Genomic DNA, 26483 nt, shown 5'->3' on the forward strand with positions numbered 1-26483 from the left:
AGCCTTTGTAGGAAATTACTTTGTTACAGCAGCTACAATCACAGTCAGGAAGACACATGTAACGCTAAACTTTAAACTTTCCTGGCATAAAAACTATTCAGAGTATTATAAACTGCTTAAGACTAAGAAAGAAACACAAAGGGGGCCATCTTTGTATGAGACTTCGTGCGCTAATATTCTAGGGTAGCAGATACTCGAGTCTCTGACCCGTCCTTCTGGATGATCCCTGGTAGCTGCTTGAGTTCATCTGTGCAGCATAACATGTTCACTTCGCTTGCTAAAAAATGCCCACTCCTTCACATAATAGAAAAAGGTTTTGTGTCACATTGCTTTTTTCTTTTTGCAGTTGACTCCACATTCAAATCTGAATCCAAAACAACATCTTTGCACGTCTTTTTAGAAGTCAGGCGCTCATCTACCTCAGTAAACAACCCAGATCACCAGTCGCTGTCTGAAGTACTCACACAGGAGCTTCACTCAACCTCACTCCAGACTTTAAACTGAGAGAGATGCTGTGTTTTTGATGTCGCAGCACCACAGCTGAGGTCCCGTGGTGCTGCAGGTATTGTTGGTAAAATGACTGTACCACAGCTTTGCCAGCTTTTTCTCATTTCCATGCCGCAAAAGCTCAAACGTTATGCTCTGAAATTCTCTTTACCACCTGTGCTAGCTCCTTAATTCCAACTCTTACAATGTGTGTTTCACTGATGTGGATGTTTTACTACCTATTAAGTGTGTATCTGTGTGCACGGTTGTGTCCTTGTGGAAATGGAATTGTGTGTGCCTTTTCTTGTGATAATAGAGTGAAGTGGCCGCTTGCTGGGCCTGATAAGACAGCAATTTTCTTTCAGAGTTGTGTGTGTGTGACGACCCTCCTCTTGGACACCAGGTGTACCTGTTCAGAAGCTGAGGGTTGTCAGCTGATTGAGCCACACCTGGGATCAAGTGGCTCAAACTGCATCAAACCTCCCTCACTTCCAGTGTCTGGCTCTCTCTGACAGGAGCTGCTTCCTTCTGGAGCTCCAGAAGCCTGGTTTTGGTTTGGTTTATAGTCTTTCGTGCACCTTGTTGGCTTGGTTTTGCATTACAATAAAACCTTTTTTTTAGTCACCACCCTGCTGTTGTCTCCCTGTTTTGTTGCAGCTGCAGAGCCGAGTTGTAACAAATGGGGGCTCGTCTACACATTAGGGGAACCAGTGTACGTGTTTGTAGCTTTGCTGGGTGATTACCATCGTGGGCAGAGACTGGTCATTTTTGTGAACGAAGACAGGTGCTGTCTGGAGTGACTCTGGGTGTGGCCTGGCTGTTCAGCATTTAATGGAGGTCTGCGCATTCTGGTTGTTGGGAGACAACGTGTGGTGAGTGTTTTCTAGAGTTAAAAAGCAGCTCTTTGTAAGTTAAAGTAATTTTGTATATTTACTCAGAGGAAGTTTGTCACCAGGGTGTGATGCTGGTGTTTGTGTCTCTGTTCTATGGATTCTGTAGCTGTACAGTGGTGGTAAGTCGCTGTGGTTCTGTCCCTGTTAGGCTTCAGAGCGAACTCCCTTGGAGTCCGTTGGTGGGTCGGTAGTGTGGTAGGAACGTGGTCGGAGCAGTTGTCTCGGGAGCATGTCCGAGGCTGCAGGTGGAGTCGCTGATCCTCGGTTGCTTTGCCGGGCCTGCGGGAGTATAGTGCATAAATACCCACCACAAGTACCACCTGAAGACTAGAGGGAGAGATCAGCTAGATTCTGGTTGAGGCAGTTAGAGGGACGGAGCCACGGTGACGAGTCAGCTGTTTCAGCTGCAGAGGTTTAACTGTTAGAGAGCAGTTCTCTGAATCAGGATTGTATCAGTTTGTTGAGTCATGACTTCTGTTGAGGCTAGTTTAGACTCTGGTGAGGCTGTTTCTGGTGAAGCTGCTTTGAGCAGCTCGACTTTAACATTTGAGCAGCGTGAAAGATTACTTTTGTTAGATGTTGTGCTTAAAAGGCTTGAGCTGGGGGAGCGCAGACTGAGCCTGAGTTCTGCTGGTGTCCTTGGTCAGACTCCTGGGGGTTCGTCTGGTCCTACACATTCATTTGATGTGTCCACGAATCTGCATTTGGTCCCTCAGTTTTGTGAACGTGATCCTGATACATTTTTTTTCTCTGTTTGAGCGAGTGGCTGAGACCAGAGGCTGGTATGATGCTGAGAGGACGTTACTCCTGCAGCGTGTTCTAACAGGCAAGGCTCAGGAGGTGTACTGTGCCCTCAGTGTGGCAGACAGTCAGGTCTATGCTTCTGTCAAAGCTGCTGTGCTAAAAACATATGAGTTGGTACCTGAGGCTTACAGGCAGAGATTCAGATCCTGGGAAAAGTCTGGTCGCCAGACTCACACAGAGTTTGCCAGAGAGCTGACGACTCATTTCCATCGGTGGTGTTCTTCACTGAATGTTCATGCATGTGATGTTCTGTGTGATTTAATTATTCTGGAGCAGTTTAAGAACTCAGTTCCTCCTCATATTACTGTCTATATAGGTGAACATAAGGTGAAGACAGCAGAGGAAGCAGCCGATGACTATGTGCTGACACATCTTGGTGACTACAGAGCTCAGGACGGTGGTAAAAATAAATATCAGTCAGCAGGTAAGACTGGAACAGACAGATTTGTGTGGAGTCAGGCACAGGGGAATCAGGAAGACGCCTGTAACTACTGTAGAGGCAGAGGACACTGGAAAGCTGAATGTCCAGTAAAAGGTAGTTGTGAAGGTGGGCAGGTGGAGCCTGTTGCACTCACTGCTCCTGGCAGGAGGTTTACTGGTGTCCTCTCTCCTGGTGTCTGTTCTCACAGATTTAAGGGGGAATCTGCAGTGGACAAAGGTAGGTTACAGTCTGATTTCTCAGCCTTTCTGTCTAATGGTTATGTGTCATTGGTAGGTAGTAATGGTAAGGTACCAGTAAGAATTCTGAGAGATACTGGAGCAAGCCGCTCATTGATTGTGAGTTCTGTGCTGCCGTTCTCTCAGATCACGGCTACTGGTGAAAAGGTTCTGATGAAGGGAATGGGTTTGGGGGTGCTGCCTGTTCCAGCCCATAAACTGTGGCTAGACTGTGGTCTAGTTCAGGGGGAGGTTACCATGGGAGTGCGTTCGGCTCTACCAGTCCCGGGGGTGCAGGTTATTCTGGGGAGGGACCTGGCTGGTGGCAGTGTGTGGGCTGATGGTCCACCTCAACTTGTAGTAACTTTTTCTCCTTCTGTTGCAGAGAGGTTTCCTGTTTGCACAGCTACCTGGTCAGTGTTTGGTAGAGAGGCAGAATCAGGCTCCAAGCAGAGTGGTCCAGAGAGTATCCTTCACTGTGGTGATACCCGATTCTTTCCCTTCAGTTTCTCACAGTGACCTGGCAGCAGAACAACAAGCTGATCCTTCCCTCAGTGCAATGTTTGATTCTTCGCTTTTAGATGGGGAGAGTTCTGCACAGGGTTATCTGGTGAAAAACAATCTGTTGGTAAGGAAATGGGTGCCAACTGGGAAAGGTTTCATTTGTGATCCTGTTTTTCAGGTTGTTGTGCCTTCAATGTTCTGTGGGAAGATGCTGAGGACATCTTATGACCAGTATGGACATCTGGGGGTGCGTAAGATGTATTGTCACCTCTGAAAGTACATCTTTTGGCCTGGTTTGAAGAGAGATGTCTCGCTGTATGTTAGGTCGAAGATGAGTCGGTCCTCCCCTCCGCAGAGTAAATCAGTTCATCAGTTTGTTAGTCTGTTTAAACCTAGGCCCAGCAGCATCAGTCCCGTGAAGGGGTGGAAAAGGGTGCAGACTACACAAACTGGTAAGTGAGTGCTGGCCAAGGTCATGTTTTTGTTTGTACAGTTCAGCTGTCCAGAGCCCTGGCTGGTGAAACGTGCTTGGAGGATCCAGTGCTTAGACCTCCTAGGCCCTGTCTGTTTCTTCCAACCTTACCACTCTTAAAGCGCTTCTCCCATCACCGGGGGTTGCTGGGTTTAGGATTGGAAAGGTGGGCTGCCTGGAGGGAGGGTCTGTGCAGGGTGGCCTGGACATTGTGTACCTGTAGTTATGGGATCTGCAGAAAGTATTTTGGTGACATTTATCACAGCAAGCGATTGTATTGTGTACTGTTGATGTGTGCTGTCTCAGACTCCCAGGGGAAGCCTCATCTTAAGGGAGAGTGTGTGACGACCCTCCTCTTGGACACCAGGTGTGCCTGTTCAGAAGCTGAGGGTCGTCAGCTGATTGAGCCACACCTGGGATCAAGTGGCTCAAACTGCATCAAACCTCCCTCACTTCCAGTGTCTGGCTCTCTCTGACAGGAGCTGCTTCCTTCTGGAGCTCCAGAAGCCTGGTTTTGGTTTGGTTTATAGTCTTTCGTGCACCTTGTTGGCTTGGTTTTGCATTACAATAAAACCTTTTTTTTAGTCACCACCCTGTTGTTGTCTCCCTGTTTTGTTGCAGCTTCAGAGCCGAGTTGTAACAAAATGTTTGCAGGTGTTCTAAGCTGTACAGAGCTGGTCTTTCTGTCCTGGATAAAATGCTTAGAAAGCAAAGGAGTTTTCATGTGTTCTCTTTACTTCTATGATTGTGTAGCTCCTTCCAATACACTAAGATCTCCCTGTCTTGCATTGGTCCTCTGCGTGTCCTTGTTTTCATTTGATAGCTGTGTTTTCCCCCTTTCTTTATACCCTCCTCCCTTCATCTCTTTATCCCCTTTAAGTCCCATACATCAGCTTTCCTGTGGAATCTTGCATTGTAACCATCATGGGATTTAGAAAATTGGCACATAGGGATTGATGTTGCAGCAGTTTGACAGACTTTTCTGACTTTGCAAAACCACTGTAAGGTCAGTGTGAGATGTGATATTTTTGTTATAATCATTACTATCCACAGAGAGTAAAAATCTTTAGCAGGAGCTCCCAGATCTCATGTAAAATGCAAAACCTCTTACTGTTGAAGTGAACTGGATCTCTCAGGTCTTATTATAAGTTACAAAATTCTGTCTTTTATTCCAGTATGTTTTGATTTACAGAGTAGATTTGATGGGTATGATAAAAATGAATCAGCATCTATTGATTTATGTGTTGTTCTGCTTGGCTCAGAATTTGTGTTCTGCTTGGCTCATATTTGATATGCAAAATTCTTTATGTTCTTTAGGGAAATTTTATGCCTTTTTTTTTCTCTGTTTCAGTCAAATTTAATCAGAAATTTAAAAGGGTTATATTTTCCATGACAAGAAGAAATGTTGCTAAAATTGCCCAAATTACAGTTAAATTTTTGTCAAAAAGTATATGAATGTTTCCCTCTTTTTCTCCACTTACAGAGGCTATGCAGTTGCCAGTAGCAGTGAAGACAGAATGAACGAACCTCCCACCTCTCTGGGTCTTGTGCCACATCAGGTAACACACATGTCTCACATGTTTTATGACGTAGTTTGCTGTTCACCTATTCACCTCCAGCTGGGTGAGCTATCAGAAGAACAAAATGATGACAGTATAGTTATCAGAATGAAAACAAAAAACCCTTGAAGTATTACACTTCATTTGTAAGGGATGTAGAATGTAAGAAAGGTTACTTTTTCGAATTAAATTAGGAAAAAAATAAATGTTTTCACAATGTTCTAATTTTTGGAAATGCCCTAGTAATGTCTTAAACAGGGTGAAATTTGGTCCCTGTCTCTAAAACTACATTACCAAGGTTGAGGATTTCTCAGTAAACACAAGTAAAGAATATTTCAACAAGCTCATAATTACATTTTGTGGTAGAAAATGAGTCATTTTTTATTATTTATTTGTTTTTTATTTATCATTGAAGCAGCCAAGGGTCTACACCCTGAGAGTGCAAGTCCCTCAGTGACATTTACAAGGTAACAAGTGGCAACAAGGTACATGTTGTAAGGTGTTGAATGATTTAACCAGATCCTAGTGAAAGAGCCTAAAATGTTACTTTAATGTTTTGAACAAGCTGCATTTCACTATAAGTGCAGTTTTGGATTGGCAAGAGAGACAGCTGTATTCATGGGTGTCTCATCGAGAAAGGGTTATGTGTTAATTATATTTTGCAAGTGAAAGGGGGCATTTTTTGCGATCTCTTGTTATGTGCTGAATAACTAGAAAGACAAATACCTGTAATGTAGTGTTCTGCAATACAACAGCTTACTTTAATACCACCTTATTTAAAATGAGACTTCTACTTTAGTAGTTTGTGTGGCAACTCTCTGGCATGGTTTGAAGCTGTATTTAGTGATTCATTATACCTAAATTTGAAAATGAATATCTTGTCATTTGAACAGAAGTAGCAAAAAAAATGTTTACGCTTGTTGTTTTTATATATATTACCATGCACATAGTTTTTTTTTTTATTGATCATTTCAATGGTCAGTTAGTGTTTTTAATTTAAAAGATCAAACATGACTCAAGGTCCCTAATGGGGAGCCTCTTCATGCCTTTAAACCATCATAATTAGAGATCTTACTCTGACTGAGCGTATGCATCCCATTAACTGAGAGAAAAGGAGATTTTATTATATGCAAATTGTAGCTGCAGATATGCACGTCTTTGCTCTTTATCTGTAGTAATCAATCCCATTCAGCCCTTTATAAGTTTGAATGCTCAGAAGTAGAAATGGGTCAAAGAAAAGAGGCCTGTGTCTCCTCATAGCAGGCAATAACTTTCATAGTTCAAGAAAGACAGCAGCTGAGGTCAGACAAATACATACAAAACATAATCAGTGAGATGGTTACAGTAGTAATATCACCACAAGAAGTGTGGAGAAGAAAGGCAGGAGAGTTCATGTGTACGTGCGCTTCTCTGAATCATCGTTTATGTGCATTTGTGAGAATTTTTTACAAAGATGCAGATAATTTTTTGGAGTGGCTATTGGGTACATCGGTTTTTATGGATCCTTTCCCCAAAACCCTGCAAGGGGGCGAGATTGGATCGGTCGCCTTTTAAGATCAATTACTAAAAATAAAATTGGTTTTAGGCCAGAGATGTGACTGATTTTCCAATGACAACCAAAAACAGACGAGTCAAAATATACAGTATATGAAAAATCAACAAAAAAGTTATCAGTCCAAAACCTGAAGGCAGTTCTGCTGAAAATGCAAGTAAATAGCACAGCCTTACTTTTCCACAAAATATTTTACAGACAGACAATGCATAACATTTTCAAAGCATAATAGACATAGCTGAAATGATTACACATTGTACTGGGGAGGGTTAATAAAACAGAGACTAGATTAATTTGCATACATTTGAACTGTGCTCTTGGCTGACTGACTGCTGTGTCACGCCACCCCTATTTGCATCATCGTCAGTGTTCATCATCCTGGAAATCTGAATTCCTGCCATTTGCTTGACACCTCCACTGTTCGTGGCATTTCAGCCAAATAACTCATGGAAAAACGGCATACAAAAATGGTGTCTTATATGTGCGTTCATATACAGAGAGATGGTGGGATAATGATGACCGTACAGAGAGTGACAGATGCAAAGCAAATAAATTGCACGAGGGAGGGAATCTATTTGTCCTGTGAGCTTGTGTATATCATGCCTGGATGCATGTTCGCCCAGCAGTCTATGCCTTTACAGCACACTGCAGTCAGAGGTTTTTTTTCTCTGTGGTGCCACAGTGACAGCTGGTGGTGATTTGCAAAAACTGCACAATATCTTATTTATGTCCAAATTACTGACCAAGGAAGTGCAAGTAATATTAGAATTAAAACTTTTTTTGGCTTGTAAACATTTAGTTGTTGCCACTGTCAATTATGGACCCTAGAATTAGAAGTGTAGTAATACTTGTGCCAGAAGAAGAAATTTCAGTTCCTGTAAAGTTTCTAAAATCTATGGAAATCTGTGCTACTTGTTTTTGGGTGCATTTGTATGTCAGAGATTTAAGGAACAGCTAATCAAACAGAATACAGTTACTCTGACCTCAAGTCAAACCATTTTTTCAAATTATATTAAATTATGCAGCTTAATATCACAAATGATGCATTTGCCTCAGGGGAATTTACAATCTGTGCAACGTCTTCTGTCCTTAGATCCCCAATTCACGTCCCCAAAAACTTTTTAAAAAAGATATTCTTATTCATATTCTCCTTTCAAAGCTTTAAATGATCATTGTTAGTGGAAATAATGTATCTTTATTCCTGTGATGTAAATAAAAAGCAACAGTAAGATGCTTTTAAAATCAAGACTCTAAAAAGGTAGTTAGTAATTTAACTGTCTTAAATGCCATACAGGAAGTCTAATGAGCAGTGCTTAGCGTTCCATGCTTTTTACTATCTACAAATGAGAACGATGCTATCGTTCACTGAGTATTTCCACTGAAAGGCAAACCTGGACTCCTTTTTCTCAGTATATGCTCTCTGTAAAGGCCATGGGTTTTATGTAGAGCTGCGAGTCTGTTGAAGTCCATCTCACTTGCCCACGCTCACCCTTTGGTATGACTCACTCTTCCACTCACCCCTTCATTTGTTACTTCATTCACTGGACATATTTACTCTGCCGGCTCTCTTCTCACATTAATGTTATATCCGAAGTCTCTTTTATTGCGGTTGCATTGCCTGTTTTATTCTTTTTTGCATGTCCTTGACTATACCATTTTAATTGAAATTATGAGCAAACTGCTGAAAAGATATAAAAGCCGAGAAGTGAATGAAGAAAACATTTGCGAAATAAAATGACTTGTGCAGCTGTGATGAACCAATTTTTTTATTTTGAAGCACTGTACCAATTAAACTTCATCATCAGGCACTTAGTTTAGGATGCACATCTTAACCCGATGGCTTTAGTTTGTCCCCCGAATGAGCAGCGACATCAGGGTGTGTGAAGAAGTCATGGCGTTTGTATCCAAATATCTCAGCTGAGAGCCCAAAAGCTTTTAATTTTCACCTTGTTCACTTGCTGTGCATGTGCAATAATTGGTCATAAATGTTCGATTTATTTGACGGTTTCACCACCAGTTAATTACAGCCAGGAAGTCATTTCAGCCTCTGGTCTATGTACGTCACCAGAAAACATAACTGGCTGAAGCTTTTATTAAAAAACAGGAGGATGTGGGAGGAGGGAAGCGATGAAAGGAATATATTGGTGATGAGTGGTGTTTCAACACGTGTCACTGAAGAGTTGCTGGTGTGTGTGTCCATGTGTGTGTTTGGAAGAAGTTCTTTAGACAGTAATGAAGGTAATTAGCTATAATTAGAAGTGAAGGTTTTCAGCAGTGATGACAAGGTTTATCTGAAGTGGTTGTTTCCTACGGGACACCAGAGGGAGCTCTTTGCTTTACCTTGAAGCACAGAAAACAAAATGTCTTGCTGCTTTTTCATTTCCATGTTTACTGCTGTACTAGTGTTACTTTTACAAGGAATAAAGGTTTTAGGGGTACTATTTCTCACATATTAAGGACAGTTTGTCTGAAATCTCTTGCTTAACACAGCACATCTCACCAAAGACTGATTTTTGTTTGTGGTTATCTTCTGTTTCTGTCAACATGTGCCATTGTGGTTAAAGTTATTTGTCTTTACATTATTTAAATGTGAAGCTTTCATAAATGATGTGGTTTTTCAATAGGGCTGATTTCTCCTCCACAGATACGAGGCTTTCTGTCGAGGTTCGACAACGTCCTGCCTGCCAGCCTGGCCTTCGACAAATGCACCGCCTGCTCCCCCATTGTAAGTGGCTCAGACTGTAACTGACTACTTCGAATTATGTATTGTCAAATCCAAAATGGTGTTTTAATGTTGAACTCCAACTTGCTAGAAAGATTGGAATACAGATGCAGATAAGGAGGTTCTGAATTACTTATCGGATTATACTTGGTTACTATGTGACAACATTGTTTTGAAACACAAATTGCAGCCTTAGCAGAAATAAGGGGATTCCCATCTCTCCCTTTTCCACATTGTTAAGTCGGTGTAGCTGTGTTGAAATGTTGTTCCTCGAGGAATACTGAAGAGAGACACACACAGAAAAGCTGGTAAAACCATATGGTAACAATCAGGCAGCAGTTGCTTATTGATGTCAGTAACTGTCGTATGAGTGGAATTAGCTCCCACCACTGCTGTGTGCGTGCATGTGTGTAGATGGGTTGTTGAAGGGTCCACAAATCCTAAATCAGCCAAGTGGGATGGGAGAAATTGCTCTTCGTGTTTTTTGTTTTTACTGCGTTGTCATTGGTCCCTAGCCAACTGGCCAATGTGGTTAGCAGGGTCCGGCGATGTGATTGGTTAGTGTATTTTGGTGTAAGACTGGGGGAGCAAGGAGAGAAAACCACAATTTAGACAGAAAGTTTTTTTTTTTTTTTTTTTTTTTTTTTTTTTTTTAAAGAGCGAGTTTGGTGGGTGGTAGTCAGTGGGGTTATAAGTAGAGGAAATGCAGCACTGAAGAAAGGGTGTTGTGATGAGTGGAGGGCTGGTTCGCTCTCTCATTCTCTCCTGATCTCAATGCAGTCTTTGTGTCTATAAAGAGGTCATAAAGCCCCAGATCTATCACTTTCATGTGAAGACAGAGGGAGAGACCAAGGCAGCGGGGGGAGGGAGGGAGTTGGCTAGCTTGTGCACTAAAAGTTTTCTCCACCTACGCTCTGACAGAAGAAAAAAAAAAAAAAAGTATGGCGTTCCACCCCATCTTAAGGTGTCATGTTTCTGCCTGTGTGACTGATGAGATTATTCGGTCTGCACAGAGGTTTCATATGGTTTGATAGGGACTGTATAAAGGCTGTGTAGTCAGGGACAATGAACAACATGAGCAGAGAAAGATGATTCTTCGCTGAGGCAGGGATAAAGTTTATGTTGTGAAACTGGTGAATAAGTTTTAATCCCACCCACACATCTTTTCCCTTCTCTGTTTTGCATTTACTTATCTGCCTTTTACTCTTTTCTTTCCAGCCTACTCCTATTTCACTTCTCCCGCTACTCCTCTCCTGTCTTACCTCCTCTCCCTTCCTTCCTGCTCTTCCTCCCCCACATCTCTCCCCCTTTTGTGAGTCTCTCTGTCCATCTATGTGCGTGCACTTTAGTGTGTGTGTGTGTGTGTGTGTGTGTGTGTGTGTGTGTGTGTGTGTGTGTGTGTGTGTGTGTGTGTGTGTGTGTGTGTGTGTGTGTGTGTGTGTGTGTGTGTGTGTGTGTGTGTGTGTGTGTGTGTGTCTTTGTCTTCTCTGTGGGTGTGTGTGTGAGCAAGTGCATGTCTGTCTGTGTGTATTCCTGCCGCAGTCAGCTGTGTGCTGCCAGGTCACTATGGAAACAAAACAATTCAGCCCCTGTCTGGGCTGGAGCAGTTCCTGTAGAGTTGGAGCTTTTCACTGTGTGTATGTGTGTGTATTTCCTAACTCTTTTTGGGGCTACAATCCAATAAAACTGCACGCCAAAGAGTAAATCACAGCTGACGTGGCTTTGTCTAAAACCGTGCCAGACACTTCTTACTACGGCTACTTGTACACACTACCAAATATGCTACCACTATTAATAGTAAACTTTTTTTTCTATATTTGCAGTGCAAATTCTTGAAAAGACTTTGAAATGATCACTTGCATAGCTCACCATGTTTCCCTATTAAGGTGCTCCTTACTTTCTAACTTTCAGTAACTTGTACTAGTTTATACTTCAAGACTAAGATCAAGTTTTTACCTTGTTAAGAAGTCCATATGATGTTTTTTTTTCATATGTTGAAATACATATTATGAATGACACAAGCAGTTAGTTCAATGGCAGAGTATTTACATCTTAACGTTGCAGAGAACCCATCCATTTTATAAACACACATTCAGACTTCTAGGCTTTCATATATAATGAATCTGAGGAACCAATCCCCTCAATTTGCAGGGTGCAACTTTTAGCATCATTATTCTTCTTCAGAATTGGTTTTTGAGCCAAACGTGTGGCTGAATTACATCAACAGCAGCAGTTTAACAATATCTGAGTTCCATCAGTGAGCTGGTGTGCTTGAGCTGCAGCAAGTAGTTCATGGAGAGAGGTACAGACTTATTGTCAGCTTGTCTAAGACATTTTAAGGCATATTAAATGAAAAACCAACTTTTATATATGTAATCCTGATACATGGAAATTTGTTTTTAGGGATCTATTCATTGACGGAAAGTGGACAGATTGTAAAGATGACAAACTGATTTTGCGTGTTTATAAATGTGAACATTGTTGCCAAAGGTTAAAACCACTTAAAAAAGCTGAAATAGGCTCATTGTGAATGATTGATACAGTGATTTGTTTTTGTCTTACAAGATTTATACCATTGCACCAAGACCATGGCTCAATAATATGTCTGCTTTCAAGTGTGTACTAATTGAACTGCAGTACATATAATGTTCTTATAATTTTCTTTTTTATTTTAGAGCTAAAACATATATATTTGGGCCAAAAATGTCATAATTGATAACATTTTACTAATTTTAACTTAATTTTGTACTTATTAATTGTTGAGTATTTTATTATATGTATTATATATTTTAACATTTTTATAGATCATTTGATATTTTCAAATAACTTAAAATATTATATATAGATAGATAGGTAGGTAGATAGATATAGTCAGAAGTTTGGACACACCTCATTTAATGTTTTTTTCTTTTTTTTCATGGCATTGTAGATTCTCACTGAAGGCATCAAACTATGAATGAACACATTTGGAATTATGTAGTAAACAAAAAAATGTGAAATAAATCAAAACATGATTTATATTTCAGATTCTTCAAAATAGCCACCCTTTGCTTTGATTACTGCTTTGCACACTCTTGGCATTCTCTGGATGAGCTTCATTGTTAATTTGTCTATAGCACATAGAATAGATATATTATAATAATAATAATAATAATAATAATAACGGATAAATAATAATCTAAGTCCCACTCCGACCGGTCCTACGAGAAACCAGTGCTTGCAAAAGGTTCCTAGGTACATATTGAATGTGCACAAACCGGAATCGGGGCAATGCATACGCTATCTCAGCTGCAGTCTGAGTGATGGGAATTCGCGACAACCAGCGTTAAGGGTTAAAACACGGTCTGTTTTTACGCACGCTGTAGACATGAAAGTGTTATACAGCTACCACAGAACATTAACTACACATACTTTGTGGGCTGTGCTTCTGTGAATTGTGCCATTTCTCTGAAATACCATAAGGCCTCAGGGGCGACACTAATGAGTCAGTATTGGGTTGGTGAATTTCGAAGGCAAGTTTCTAACCTGACGTTATGACCGTATATGTTAACAGAGGAAGTCAAAGCCACTGAGTCACCTGGAATTATTTACTCATATTACTCAGAATACACCAAGTGTGACATAATGGGAAGACCACAAACTGGGAGTCGCTTGAAGGAAACATTTTATTCATAGCTGTGCGTCAGCTACAAATTCAGCGATTCACTGGTATTTACAAGAGCTACAACTACTCGTTATTTTCATTATCAACTGATGTGTTGGATATTTTGTGTATAAAATAATAGTGAAAAAATATCCAACCATAATTTCCAGAACCAAAGTTGACATATTCAGATAGCTAATTTTGACTGAAACAAAATCTCAAATATATTCACTTTGCTATCACAGAAATTGACAAATGTTGAAAAATGAGAAGTTGAAACCAAAGTTTTTGGGAAATCTTTGCTCGGCAAGTGACTAATGAATGAAAAATGCATCGTTAGAATTGTTGTACAATAAATTTCCACTGATGGACAAATCAGTTATTCAGCTAGTTGTCTATAGCGTTAACCATTACATGTTATATTAGATTTTTTTCCCCTCAGATCACTTCTGCTACCAATAAAGCTACATGTTCTGTACACTCAGATAACTACAAGCTGTAGTTTATTGCCATGTCCTAAACCTCTACTATATACACTTTAAAAAGCAATCCTTCCTCCATATTCTGTATGTTTACAAGCAAAGTTAAAAGCCACCAGGACCACCCAGTGTTTGATATGTTTAGAGATGCTACACACACATGTGAGCACAGTCACATACACAACCTGTGATGTGTGATACTTTCAGCTCATGTCCAACAACTTCAAAAAGGAGACATCACAACTCTCAAATAAAGCCTCAGGATATATTTATGTGGCTCCACACGGAAGGAAGTTCTAGGACAAGTGCATATGCACACATGCGCCTCCCACACACATGTGTGTGTGTGTTTATATGCATATATGTAACACACAATCTAATCCAGATGTTGGATTGTTGGTGAGTTTTTGCAACAGCATCATCCCATCAATGGCAGCTAAACACTTTGAAACCTTTTTCCCTATTTGTCTCTTGTATTCATTGTGTCTACATATGCTTGTATCTTTTACTCCATATTTCCCATAATGCTTTTGTCACGTTGAGACATCCGTCACAGCACAGTTTCAATGAGTCACACATTACAATGTTCACTCATTTGCTGTAAAGTTTCCTGACTTTCCCCAAGAAAAGTACTATTAGACTTCTTATAGAAGAAATGTAATTACATTTTTAACATAGGTGCAACATTTGGCAAAAATGAACTACCCAATCTGAACTGTATTGGATGATATTTTGAGATTTCTGTGTCTTTTCAGGGTTGTGAATGTTTCTTATTGGCATTAACATTGAGTGGTATAAGTGTGTGTGCATGTGCGTACCAAAGTGTCTGTGTAGTGACTTTATTAACTTTATCACAATCTCATCACAGTTATCAGGTTGCTTTCTGTGTCATGAACAGCTATATTTCAACAAAGTGGGTTTTGCCCGTTGGCGTCTCACGTAACAGAAGCCGTGGATGGAAGTGGAGAGTCAAAGAAATAAAAGAGAAGGAAGGAAAGAAAAGAGAGGATGAAAAGATGAATGAGAGACACATCAGTGTGTATTGTGTGCAGTGTGTCTGGCTCCGAGACGAGACGCCAGGTCAGTCTGCGAACACACACACAGGCAGTGATGCACACAGCGTGTTGATGTCTGAGGCAGAGGTAACTTTACACCTGCAGAGGAGGGTCAGTGGGCGTCCATGAAAGGCTTGGCCAAGCTTAGGAAGGTAGTCGAGAGGGCAGAGGATTCGTGTGTGTGCATAGGTGTTTTGGAGTGAAGGTGTGGGTTTTTGAAGTCTGCACTGGTAGGAGATCAAGGAAAACACTGCAGTGCGACTGCAGAGGCGCCGAGTTGTGGCATAAAGAGGTTGTGCCTAACGGCTAAAGCAACAAAGATTTCTTTTTTGTTTTATCCTGTTCAAAGACTTTAATTATCTGATTTTATGTAATAATGTTTTTATCTCAAATGGATACCTTTTCTCAAGTTGCGATGCATTAGCACAACTCTCCCCTCCACTCCAAGTATGCCCATCAGATTCAATCAGGACTTTTACCTTGAATGTAATGTTCAGTGAAGAAAACACTCAGAAATGTCTTGGGCAAGATGTAACATTTTACTTAAAAGTGCAGTAAAAGGTGAAGCAGTGCATTTATGTAAGGATTTTATTTTATTTATTTTTTTTAAATTTATTTTATTTTTTTTTTCCCCTTGTGAGCCAAAACCAGTCTCTGCAATTTCAGGTCTTGTACCTGAGAAAATTGTCTTGACAGCACAGGAACAGCAACACTAATGTTGTCCAAAAATATGCTATAAAGATGTATTTATTGTAAAGTTTTTTTGTTTTTTTTTTTTTACATGCATTTCCCATAGAATCTCATGGGAACCTGTGATTCTTATCAATTGTGGCTGTCAGGAATATATTTACTGTGGACCACGCACACTATGTCAGAAGTGCCATTGATCAGGTAGATTATTATATATGGAGAGCAGCAACAGCTGGAGGAAAAAAGTGGAAAAATGTCAACAAAATGGATGTTGACATTCTTCTATTACTGTTCTGTGTAATATTCTTTTTCAATTATGAAAATATTCAAAATCTATTATAAAGTGAAAAATAAACATATTTCAAACCATTCTAATAATTCTTGTGTGGACCAAAATAGAAAAAAAAAACAATAATGCAAATGATTAATCTTAATCAAAATGGCATAAAAACACATTGATTCTTATATTTATGTAAGCGGCCATGGGTTGGAATCTAGCACATGGCCATTTCCAGCATGTCGTTCCCCAACTCTTCTCCCCATGTTTCCACTCCACTTACCACTGTCCTAAATAATAAACGTAAAAAAAGGCCACAAAAAAAAAACAAAACAAAAAAAAAAACTTGCCTTTCAAACCTTCCAGCAGGGTTTGGGGTTGAGACTCCTGACATACTTAATACACATCTTGAGCCAACCCAGCTTGTAGTATTACTGCTTCATCAACCCAGCAAAAGACATCACATTTCACGTTATTTCACTCGTTATTGTTTTTTTATCATGTGTTTATTTATTTTTTTGTCCAGGTCCTGGATCACTATGAGAGAGAAGGTTTCAGCTTCCTGTCCAAGGTTTTTAACTCTTCCCATTCGTTCCTGGAGGACCTGACAGGGCTGACTCTGCTGCACCAGGAGACACAGGCTGCAGAGGTAAATCACTCCCTCAGATACACCCACACTAACAGGTAGAGACCCGCACACCAAACCTGCTGCTCTGATACCTCTTGCAGTGGTTACGGTGAGAATTTTGGGTGCTGGTTCTATAACTACAAACATTTGCACATCAGTTGGAATCTGACCGAATCTTTAGGCAGAACTGAGGAGTTAAGAGCGTCTGAGTTGGCTGATATCAGGATCTCTTCTTTTTGCTGATGATGTGGTTCTGTTGGACTCATTGGACTGTGACCTCTACAGCGTACAGGGACAGTTGCTCAGTTTTTTTTTTTAAGGATTAGACAATCATACTCTACTAGAAAAGGGTGGATTGCTTCAATTTTACCTCAAGTCAATGATTTCAAGTATCTTGTTTGCCATTGAGGATAAGATTGGTCAGACTGTTGAGTTGTCATGCAGTTGCTGCAAGAGAGGTTGGAGATCATGACTTAAAAAAAAAAGGCTTTTGGGTATTCTTGCTTAGCCTGCTGGAACCACTACTAAAATCCAAATAAAGGGACAGAAAATTGCTGGCCAGATAGAGCTAACCACAGTCTCTCAGGAGCTGAGTATGTTTTATGACCCTGGTGTATCCCTACAAATGTTTTTCATACAAGTTTCAAAACAGTTTGTCCTCTTCTGGGAATTAAAATTTTCACCAGGAGGCTTTCTAAAAGTGATGTTCAAGAGGAGATACAGTTTTAATTCAAAAGTAGACATGTTTTTAACCTTCTAAATATTCTGTTGCCATAGCAGCTCACAGTTGATGTCTATGGAACAACGAGCGGCATGAAGGTTCCAGCAAACATCCAGACTGCTTTGTGGTGGAATATGGGTGGTTTTCCTCAAGACTCCCCTCTGACATGAGACACATGGAGTCGAGGGAGAGACACACAAAATGAGCGTGCGTGGGTGGTGGGGGTTGGATCTGGTCCTGCCGAGCTGTGGGAAAATCCCACGTATTTTCTCCCCAACTCATACTCATAACACAGAGATGGAGGAGGGGAGAAGAGAGAAGCATGGAGACTGAAATGAGGAAAAAGCTGTGTGAAGATAAGAAACAGTGGACAGAGAAACAGCAGGAAGAAAGAATGAACGAAAGTAGAAACGTGTTGCTTTTTATCTCTTCTCTTTTCCCCAGACACCGCTTCTGTCTTTTTCACATCTCTGCTATCAATCTCCACCTCATTCCCTATCATTCTCTCCATCTCTTAGGTTTGTTCCTCCCCTCTCTGTCCACCCCCCTCTCCCTGATGATGTGTTGAAGTGTCTGGTGTAGATCCCTTTCTCTTCAATCAGAACATGGAGAGATTGTTTTGATTGCTCAGCCCACTAGCGCCAGAAGTCTTAGCGCCTGTTTCCTGTACACAGATTACTTATTCTGAAAACTACTGTGCTTGGAGGACGTCCCTTTGGGGTTTCTTTTTTTTCCCCCCCCCGATTCCAGGAAGGGACAGTAGTTCTTTTCTTGATCGTGAAAGCATATTATTACTTATTTCATGTGGAAACCCACTAGAAACAGGGTTGTGGTTCATTTTGGGTCTTGACCCATATTTTCAGAAGTGCTGGTCTGAAATAATGATAAATCTAAATGTAAAAATTAGGGGTTTAAAGGGTCCTTATGGGATCCCTTTTTTGTGAAAGTTTTGGAGTCATATACATGTATGAGTCATCATAGGTTGGCGATTATCACTTCCAGTGGCTTATTTAACGACTCAGTGCTTTGAAAAACCTAAATTACCTAAACTGTGAGAAGAGATTCATCACTAGAGTCAACACTGGCAGTATTTGTGTTTTTTCCTGTAACCTTATTTGGAAATTAGACATACTATAGCTGTGTGACTTGTAACTGTAATTATGATCATATATTGTGATATGACGGTTGGGGCCTAGCATTGAAGTGCACTTAAATGACTTTTATCTGCACACAAAGCTGTTTTTACTGTCTTCTCATCTTTCCCTCAAGCATGGTACTGAATTCATTACAGCCAGTGTGTGACTGTGTGGGGTTTTGCACACTCAAATGTGTGTAACCATTCTAAACTATAATCTACGTCACCAGATATCACTACTATGTACTTAAGGCCTATTTTGGGTCAGTTTGTAACCTGAGAACTACTTTTTATGCGGTCACTGCAGGGTTTTGGGGGAGTTCAAGTTCGGTAAAAGTTTAGACTGACTGAAAGCTGTGCGTGTCTTTGTGTGTGTACATGCATGCGTGTGCGTGAGTTTGTACGTGCACAGATCAGCGTGAATGGCTTCTTTGTGAGATCAGCCCTGCAGAGGTTTCAAACTGCGGTACGAGCGTGGCAGGGTGGAAAATGTACTATGAATCTGGCGTCTGGCAAATTAGCTGCATGTATTTGAAACATTTGTATGCAGCCCGCTGTATCTATATCCTCACGGGACCACTCACGTATGTGGCAAGGAAAATCTAACATGACCCATGTTTAATATTTATGACTTGATCTGTGTTTCTACTGTATCCCCTCCTCCTGTTACTCCACATTCTGTATGGCCAGTTTCCCTTCTGTACTGCAGTCAAATGTTGCCTCCTTTGTCACTCCTCAGAATGTAAGGCTTCAGTGTGTTTTCATACAAAGTCCTTCATGCCTAACTTACTGTCTGAAATCGTCTAGCAGCAGACTTCTTTTCTGAGCAATCACATGCTTTTATGCAGAGTTCAAACTTCAACTCTTTGTTACCTCTTTGTCCATTTTTAATCAGGGCATCATGAATGATACATCTGATAAAAGATCATCTGAAAGCGTTAGCCACTGCTATAATCTGTTCTTACATTAATAGCTTTAGATATGCAGAAGAGATCAGTCATTAATCAACATTAATCAGTGTTACTGATATTGCTATTATGAATATTATTTGCTACAGTATTTTCTAGTTAGTACTCTTATAATTAAGTGTTATACCTCACGGTTATTACGGCTGCCAGGGATGATGATGCTACGTATTTTATCATCTGGTTGATTATCATGTGTCTTATATGTGTTGTTAAATCAAAAGTGAAAAACAAAGTGATTTAGAAGAAAACAGAAAAAGGAAAGGGCAATGGTAGAACGCCAGTGTTGCCATTTAGAATATTCTTTTACCAGGTGTATAACATCACATGGCCTCCTTAAACTGAGCACTTGTCACTGCCACAAGTTTTGATGGATACACTTGTTTTCTGTAGTTTCCTTCACTTTGTACATGTCAAATGTTTAAGTAAATGGGGATAAATATAAATTTTGCTAACAGAAATATGTTTGCCAAAAGCTTCAAGATGCGACCGGTGCGTGATCATCTAAACTAGAACGGATAAAGTAGAGCCAAGCCAGTCAACATACTGAAACGGAAACTGACACATGTTGAGCTCACTGTGCTCATCTACTGTAGAAACCATGTTGGCCAAGCTACCTGAATTCCAGTCATGTTACTTCTCAATTCAGAATAATTTCCTCAGTGTTTGAACTTGTTAAACCAGAGCAGAAGGTGGTGTCTTAGCTGACTGGACTTCCTGCGAATCGCCTGGCTGTAGAGGGCTGGTCAGACAAACACTCAGAGAGCCAGAGAGGAAATGAGTGTCTGTACAGGATGCTGTACCTCTCCTCTGATTCCCACCAACTGTCTTTGGCTTCACAGATTAAGTTACATAAAATACCGTGTCTACATCCATCCATACGGCCACATACAAGGATCAGGCTAATCCTTATTATGTAAGAGGACAGAGGACAAAGGAGATGAATATTCTCCAGCTTTATGTTACCACAACATAACAGGGATATACCAGTTTGGAGTCCTACGTATAATGATCATGTGCTGCCTATGCTTAGTATAAATGATCTGCTTTAATGGGACAGTCTTTTAAAGTTGTTTTGTGTAAAATCATTCATAGTAATAGAAATTATACATTATTTTCCGTAAAATCTTCTAATTTCTGTTGTGAAATGCTCTTTTGTCAGTTTTTGTATTTGTTTTTCCCAGTTCTTTTAAGAAGAAGGGGGAAGGAATCCAAATCCATCTGTGAGATATCAGCATATCAAAAGTGACCCACCGGTTTTGTTTAGGAAATAGATTGCTACGATGCTATTAAGTAACTTGGGTTATATAACTTAATAGTGAAACTCAAGAACGATGCGTCACTCATGTTTATTCCAATGCCCCCGCACTTTATGACGAGGAAGCACGTTATCATTGGTCATTCTCTATACAATATATATTCCTATCGTCATTTTCAGTAAGCAAGCCTGTGTGTGTGTGTGTTCCCGCACATATTAATCTGTCAGAAGTATGAATGCCCCAAACAGAGGATGTGTGACCCTCTCAGCACAAAGGGTCTTTCTGCAGAGTTTACATCCCACTCTCTTCCACCTACTACAACCGGCCATGCCAGTAAGTCACAAGATAGCCTCGTCTGCGTCGAGCCGAGAGAATAATGTGTCACTTGTCACATGTCTCTCCTTTTTTGGTTTCATTTTGGGATATGAATTTTTATTAGTCCCAAGCAAATGCACTGACAGCAGCTTGATGTTAGTAAAGGAGCCTTAGTAACAATTTTATGAGAAGATGAGGCAACAAATCTGCACTTGATAGGCTTTTCTCTGAGGATTTAGTACAGAGCTGGGCAACGTACAGTTTGTGTGGATTTAGTTATGCAAAAACACTCCAGAGGGTGTAACCTGTGTTTGCATAATATTGTCATCTTATTGTTGTGTTTTGAAATGAAATCAGTGTGAAATGACCTCAGCTCCTTCTTAATAATTTGGGACCATCCTGGAAATTGGAGGAGTCCTTGGGCTTTGGGGCCTCTGATTTAAGAGGTATATGTGTTTTTGCTAATACTCCAGATATTCAGGGTTACTCGTCGTGCGTCAGTGTCTTGCTCAAGAACAAAATGCATCTACATTTGGGACCATCGAACACGCCATAATTTAGGTTTTGCACAATCCCTCAGCCGATTGCTAGCTAAGTTATTTTGGTTTTACTGTATGATGACCGAAGTTTGACCCATGCTCGTCTTCCAAGTAAGAAGTAACTTGAGTCTTGATAAAAATCCTTTTGACCTGATTGCAGTACACACAGGCAGCATTCAGTATTATATATATACACCTGTTTGCCCCGAAGTGTGCGCTTGTTTTTTTTTTGATAACAATCTCGACGCCATCAGTTGCCACTAATCATCACTTTGAGTCATACTAATGCCCCGAAGGACCATTGGTTACTCAACCACCCACGCTCGGCCCCGCTCTGGACTGTGCCTCTCTACGTAAAACAGTGCGCTGACGATAAAGTTGATTTAGTTATGTTGGCCCATCACCCAGCAGCTTGGAAGACGCACAAGGCGAGCACGGACACACACGAACACCCAGTAACGCACACTTTCTCCTCTCACCAGTCACATGCGCTCTCCTACTTTGCTCACCCCAACAAAAACACACACTCACACAGCCACACACACACACATTTGCTGTGTGAGCGTCAGAGGGCCCCATGTATGTCAGAGCTTTATCCAAACACAACTACGGTTGCTACATACTACAATTATTACCAGATGGACTTGGGGAAAACATATTAAGTCTGCTTTTTCATTAGCACACTGCACACCCTCCTGTGAGACAGAACCATGGAGAGAAAGAAAAAATGGGGAGGGAGAGTGAGAGAGATGTTTTTTAAAAAGTCTATTTAATTTAGAATTTCAAATTGAATAGCTGCTGAGTTGCAATTCCATTTCCAATTTTTAAGGTCCCATGAAACAAAAAAGGTTTTTTTGTGTGTGTTGCTAGGTTATCAAAACATCCAATTGTATGTCTGTTTATCACAAAGTCCAGCCTTTTTCTTTGTGTTATCCATTCAGTGAAGTATGAGTGTAGAATATGTGATAATGATCATTTAAAAATTGAATTAGTTGACTGATGCCATTTATTAAGACCAAATTCCTAATTTCCCGTGGTCCGAGGGTCACAGATATATCAGAGATTTGATTATTTCCCCTATCAAATAATATATATATAAAAAAAAAAAAAAAAAATCTATTCCCAGCTACACAAGAAGTGTAATGTCATCTTGGACTCCAGTGATTTATATTTAATCAAACTGTATTTTCAAGTGATCTCACTCTCAGTACTCTGTTTTAGTTCAATGTCTCATTCCAAGCAGAAAAATGTCAAACCACACAAGTTACAATGTTGGAGTCATAAAGACGCAGCAAGACGATAAAGCATTTTATATTCAACTCAGCGCACATGAACTGGCAGCTTTCATGTTGCAATTTCTTGGGAGAAAAAACATATAATTTAGTAGCAGTTGTAGTTCAAATATAGGCAAAATTCTCAGAAAGTTATTTCAGTTTATATATTTTTATCCTATGCTGCCTTGTAAACTTTTGTGCTTGTAATGACTAAAATACTTTGCAACTTACTGTAATAGTATAATTACATTATATTATATCATTTTACTTCATTTGGAGTGTACTATTTCAACAGTGTCTAAATATTCCTCTAATGTAGTATTAAATTACATTTTTCATTCCAGGCAGCTTCCAGGGAAATCTTAGGAAAATATGTGACTCGTAAAATGCCTAATATTATCATATGCTTGCACCTTCTCACATTCTTTGTGCATGATTTTGTATTTCCATGCGCACATAGATGCACAGATATACCAGTGCCATCATAGCACATGCGTATTTATGTCTCATGTGTATGCCAGCTATGCCTGCTCGACATCTATTGCACTGCTAATTATAAACGTGTGCTCTACTTGCTCGGATGTATGTCAGCTATGTACAGGCACATCACACCTCCTATCCTTTCTTTCTTTACATAGTTTCTGTCTCACACATGGACTCACACAGACACTCAGTACTATACATAGTCGAAATCTCCCTGGTTCTTTACAGGCTAAATTCAGAAGCTTTGTGTCAGTCGGTGGATTGACTTATGACCTCACTTACTAACCTTCCTAATGCCAGCCTCAGTTTTTGAAGGTTAACCTCCTCCGTGTATATATTTTTCTTCAGTTTTTTATCAGCTTTTGTGTTTTATTTGTTTCTGTCTTTCTAGAAGACATTTCTTTGTTCTTTTTTAACTCTGTGTTACTACCATCCAGCTCCCAGCCAGAGTCCTGTTTTTCAGTTTGTGTACTCAAACTGCGTAACTGGTTCTAGTGCTCTGACTCCAGAGTGATGACGGTGCTGGCAAACATATACAAACGGGTAAAAACGTACTGGAGTAAAGATAAAATACGTTTGACGGATATTGCCATCAAAAAGAAAGCACAGATGAACTGGTATGTTGTCAGCTTATAAAATAAACAGTCCTTTAAAATGTTTAGCATGACTGGTATAGGCTAAAAGCAAGCGGTGTGTTGTCTCCACATTTCTTTTATATGTTGTTCACAGTCAGTCTACTTCACTCCACTCTGTCACCATTAAATAACTCACATTCTGTGTCAGAGCAAATAGTCGGTCTCCGCTCCTCTTCTGTCTCTGTAGCTGAGGTAATCTGACTCTTTGCATAGTTGCTCAGTGTTTCCCTTATTACAGGGTGCTATCTTCAGCAAAAAATGCCAGTCAAAAATATAAATACCCAGGATGCATGCAGTATGTATTAAAAAAGAACAAATGTCCAGTCAGTGATTCATTTCTCGTTTTGTAAACACAAGAAAAAAAAAGCAGTTTTAATTTTGCTTCTCTCCCGATTTATAGTCCACTAGGCTACTTGTACTTTTTTGCACTATTAATATTTATATATGTTTTTTACAAGCTTTGCTGCATTATATGGGGATAAAAAGATGAAGAGGATGTTGTGAAGAATAGCAGGTGATGAGATCTCAGCTTCCTTGGCAAGGACAAAACTCCTCTCTACTGGGATGCTACTTTGGTGGCCTGTATTAATACACTTGTACACAGGGCTGGAGTCGGCAAATAGGCTTACTTTGTGTGGAGGGTAAAGTAGGATGCATGGCACCTAGGACAGCTGTCCTATGTCAAGAGCCCAAAAGAGCTCATACAGAATTACCAATCATCAATCATAGCAGACATATTTTCATAAGTCATAAATAGGACCCATAATGCCAACTTTTCCCTAACTACACGGGAAATCTTACAGCAACCCTGCTCCTATACATGGCTTCTCCTCTTTGGCGCCAGTCCGTCCAGAGCGATGCCTTCTTAGACCCTGACAGCTGGCTGCATGCATGGACAGACAGACTGACGGATGACTAGGTTACAGCAGACTGAGCAGCAGTCTAGTCGTCCCTCTTTAGCTCCTACTCTTCTTCCTGTTCGGTAGCTTTAAACAACTATTTCTGTATTTGTGTCAGCATTGCACTTTTAGAATGGGCTTACACTTCTGAAAGCACTGCACCCCCACTCACTCACTCACTCACTCACTCACTCACTCACTCACTCACTCACTCACTCACTCACTCACTCACTCACTCACTCACTCACTCACTCACTCACTCACTCACTCACTTTATGGGGATCAGTTTGCTGCAGAGCTAGAGAGATGCACAGTGTACAGTAGTGAGTACGCTGCCATGCCATATTACTTAAATCTGAAATGACATCCAAATAATTGCATTGTTTCCAAACTGACAAGTATCTTGCATCACCAACAATTTGAAAATCTACACTACCATTCGAAAGTCTGGGGTCACTTAGAAATGTCCTTATTTTTAAAAGAAAAGCAGTTTTTTCAGTGAAGATAACATTAAATTAATCAGAAATACAGCCTAGACATTGTTAATGTGGTAAATGACTATTGTAGCTGGAAACAGCTGATTTTTAATGGAATATCTCCATAGGGGTACAGAGGAACATTTCCAGCAACCATCACTCCTGTGTTCTAATGCTACACTGTGTTAGCTAATGACTAAAGGCTAATTGATGATTAGAAAACCCTTGTGCAATTATGTTAGCTCATGAGTAAAAGTGTGAGTTTTCATAGAAAACAAAAAAATGTCTGGGTGACCCCAAACTTTTGAACAATAGTGTATATTGAAACTGAATTACCCTGTGATCACTTACACACAAGATGGAAAATGTGATCACTGAAAGAAAACTGAGTACACTTGCCATTTTCCATATTTTTCATATTCCATATACACTTCCACTGTGTTTATACAGTGACCTGTAAACATCAGAACTTTCTTAGTTTTGGACCTATGGGCTGTGTCTGTCGCATAGCTCCACATGGAAAAGAACTGCCAGAGGATTTCTAAAACATGCATAATGTTTGTCTGAAGAACAGTGTGAAGCAGTGGCAAATTCTTCAGACTTGGTTTTATCAGTGGAAATGGAGACTTCTGTGACAGATGCGAAAGACATTTCATAAAGTCACCCTATGTATCCATGAAATACACCCTTGATTGCCCTCTAGGATAAAACTGCCAGATAAAATCTTTGCTAAAAACATGGAAAGAAGCCTGATGAATGTTAAGAGCTCATTCTTTGATCAAAGGTGTTAAATTTTTTCTGTTCAAACGTGGTCTAGCATGTTTGTTGTGAACATGGACAGAACAACAGTGAATGCATAGTCCTGACAGTGAAGCACAGCAGTGGGAGTGTGATGATATTGGGCTGCAAAGGAGTTGGGAAGATGACATTTATAGATGAGTACCTGTGGATTTACCTAAATACTGGCTGAAATACTGGAAGCTTGGCAGAAGTGGGAATATTTGAGCATGACAGTGATCCAAAGCACAAAGCCAAAATCACGCAAGAGTTTCTACAATAGAAGAAGGTAAAACTAGGCCCAGGCCAAGTAAGTCGTCTGTCTTGAATCCAATGTAGCGTGTTCGAGGTATTTGAAAGAGAAAGGTAGAACAACATGACCTCTACAACAAAGAACAGCTTAAAAATAGTGTCTCTGAGGAATAACACAGCATCTCTCCTGGAATTTATTGGTATCCTCCATGCTGAGGAGGACTGAGTCTGTCATTAAAAATAAATATACAATGTTTGTTGCATTCAGTTTCTATTGTGGGGATCATAAACCTCAACAGTTTCTAATTTCAGATAAAAACAAATACCCTACT

General features: G+C 40.2%; 1 protein-coding gene across 7 annotated transcripts in view; it reads left to right on the plus strand.

Moving 5' to 3' along the window:
• The window catches only part of atg7 (ATG7 autophagy related 7 homolog (S. cerevisiae)), a 71528-nt gene that overhangs the window by 22352 nt on the left and 22693 nt on the right, over nucleotides 1–26483 (plus strand). For 4 of the 7 annotated variants that reach the window (XM_023261703.3, XM_023261704.3, XM_035944187.2 and 1 more), the window contains exons 16-18: nucleotides 5300–5375; nucleotides 9572–9652; nucleotides 16320–16442. In XM_023261703.3, coding sequence (XP_023117471.2) covers nucleotides 5300–5375; nucleotides 9572–9652; nucleotides 16320–16442 — 280 coding nt within the window. The other 3 variants (XR_008601679.1, XR_008601680.1, XM_035944190.2) reach the window with 3 other exon arrangements.

Source organism: Amphiprion ocellaris, chromosome 5 (assembly GCF_022539595.1).
Source record: "Amphiprion ocellaris isolate individual 3 ecotype Okinawa chromosome 5, ASM2253959v1, whole genome shotgun sequence".
NCBI classification, from domain to species: Eukaryota; Metazoa; Chordata; class Actinopteri; family Pomacentridae; genus Amphiprion; species Amphiprion ocellaris.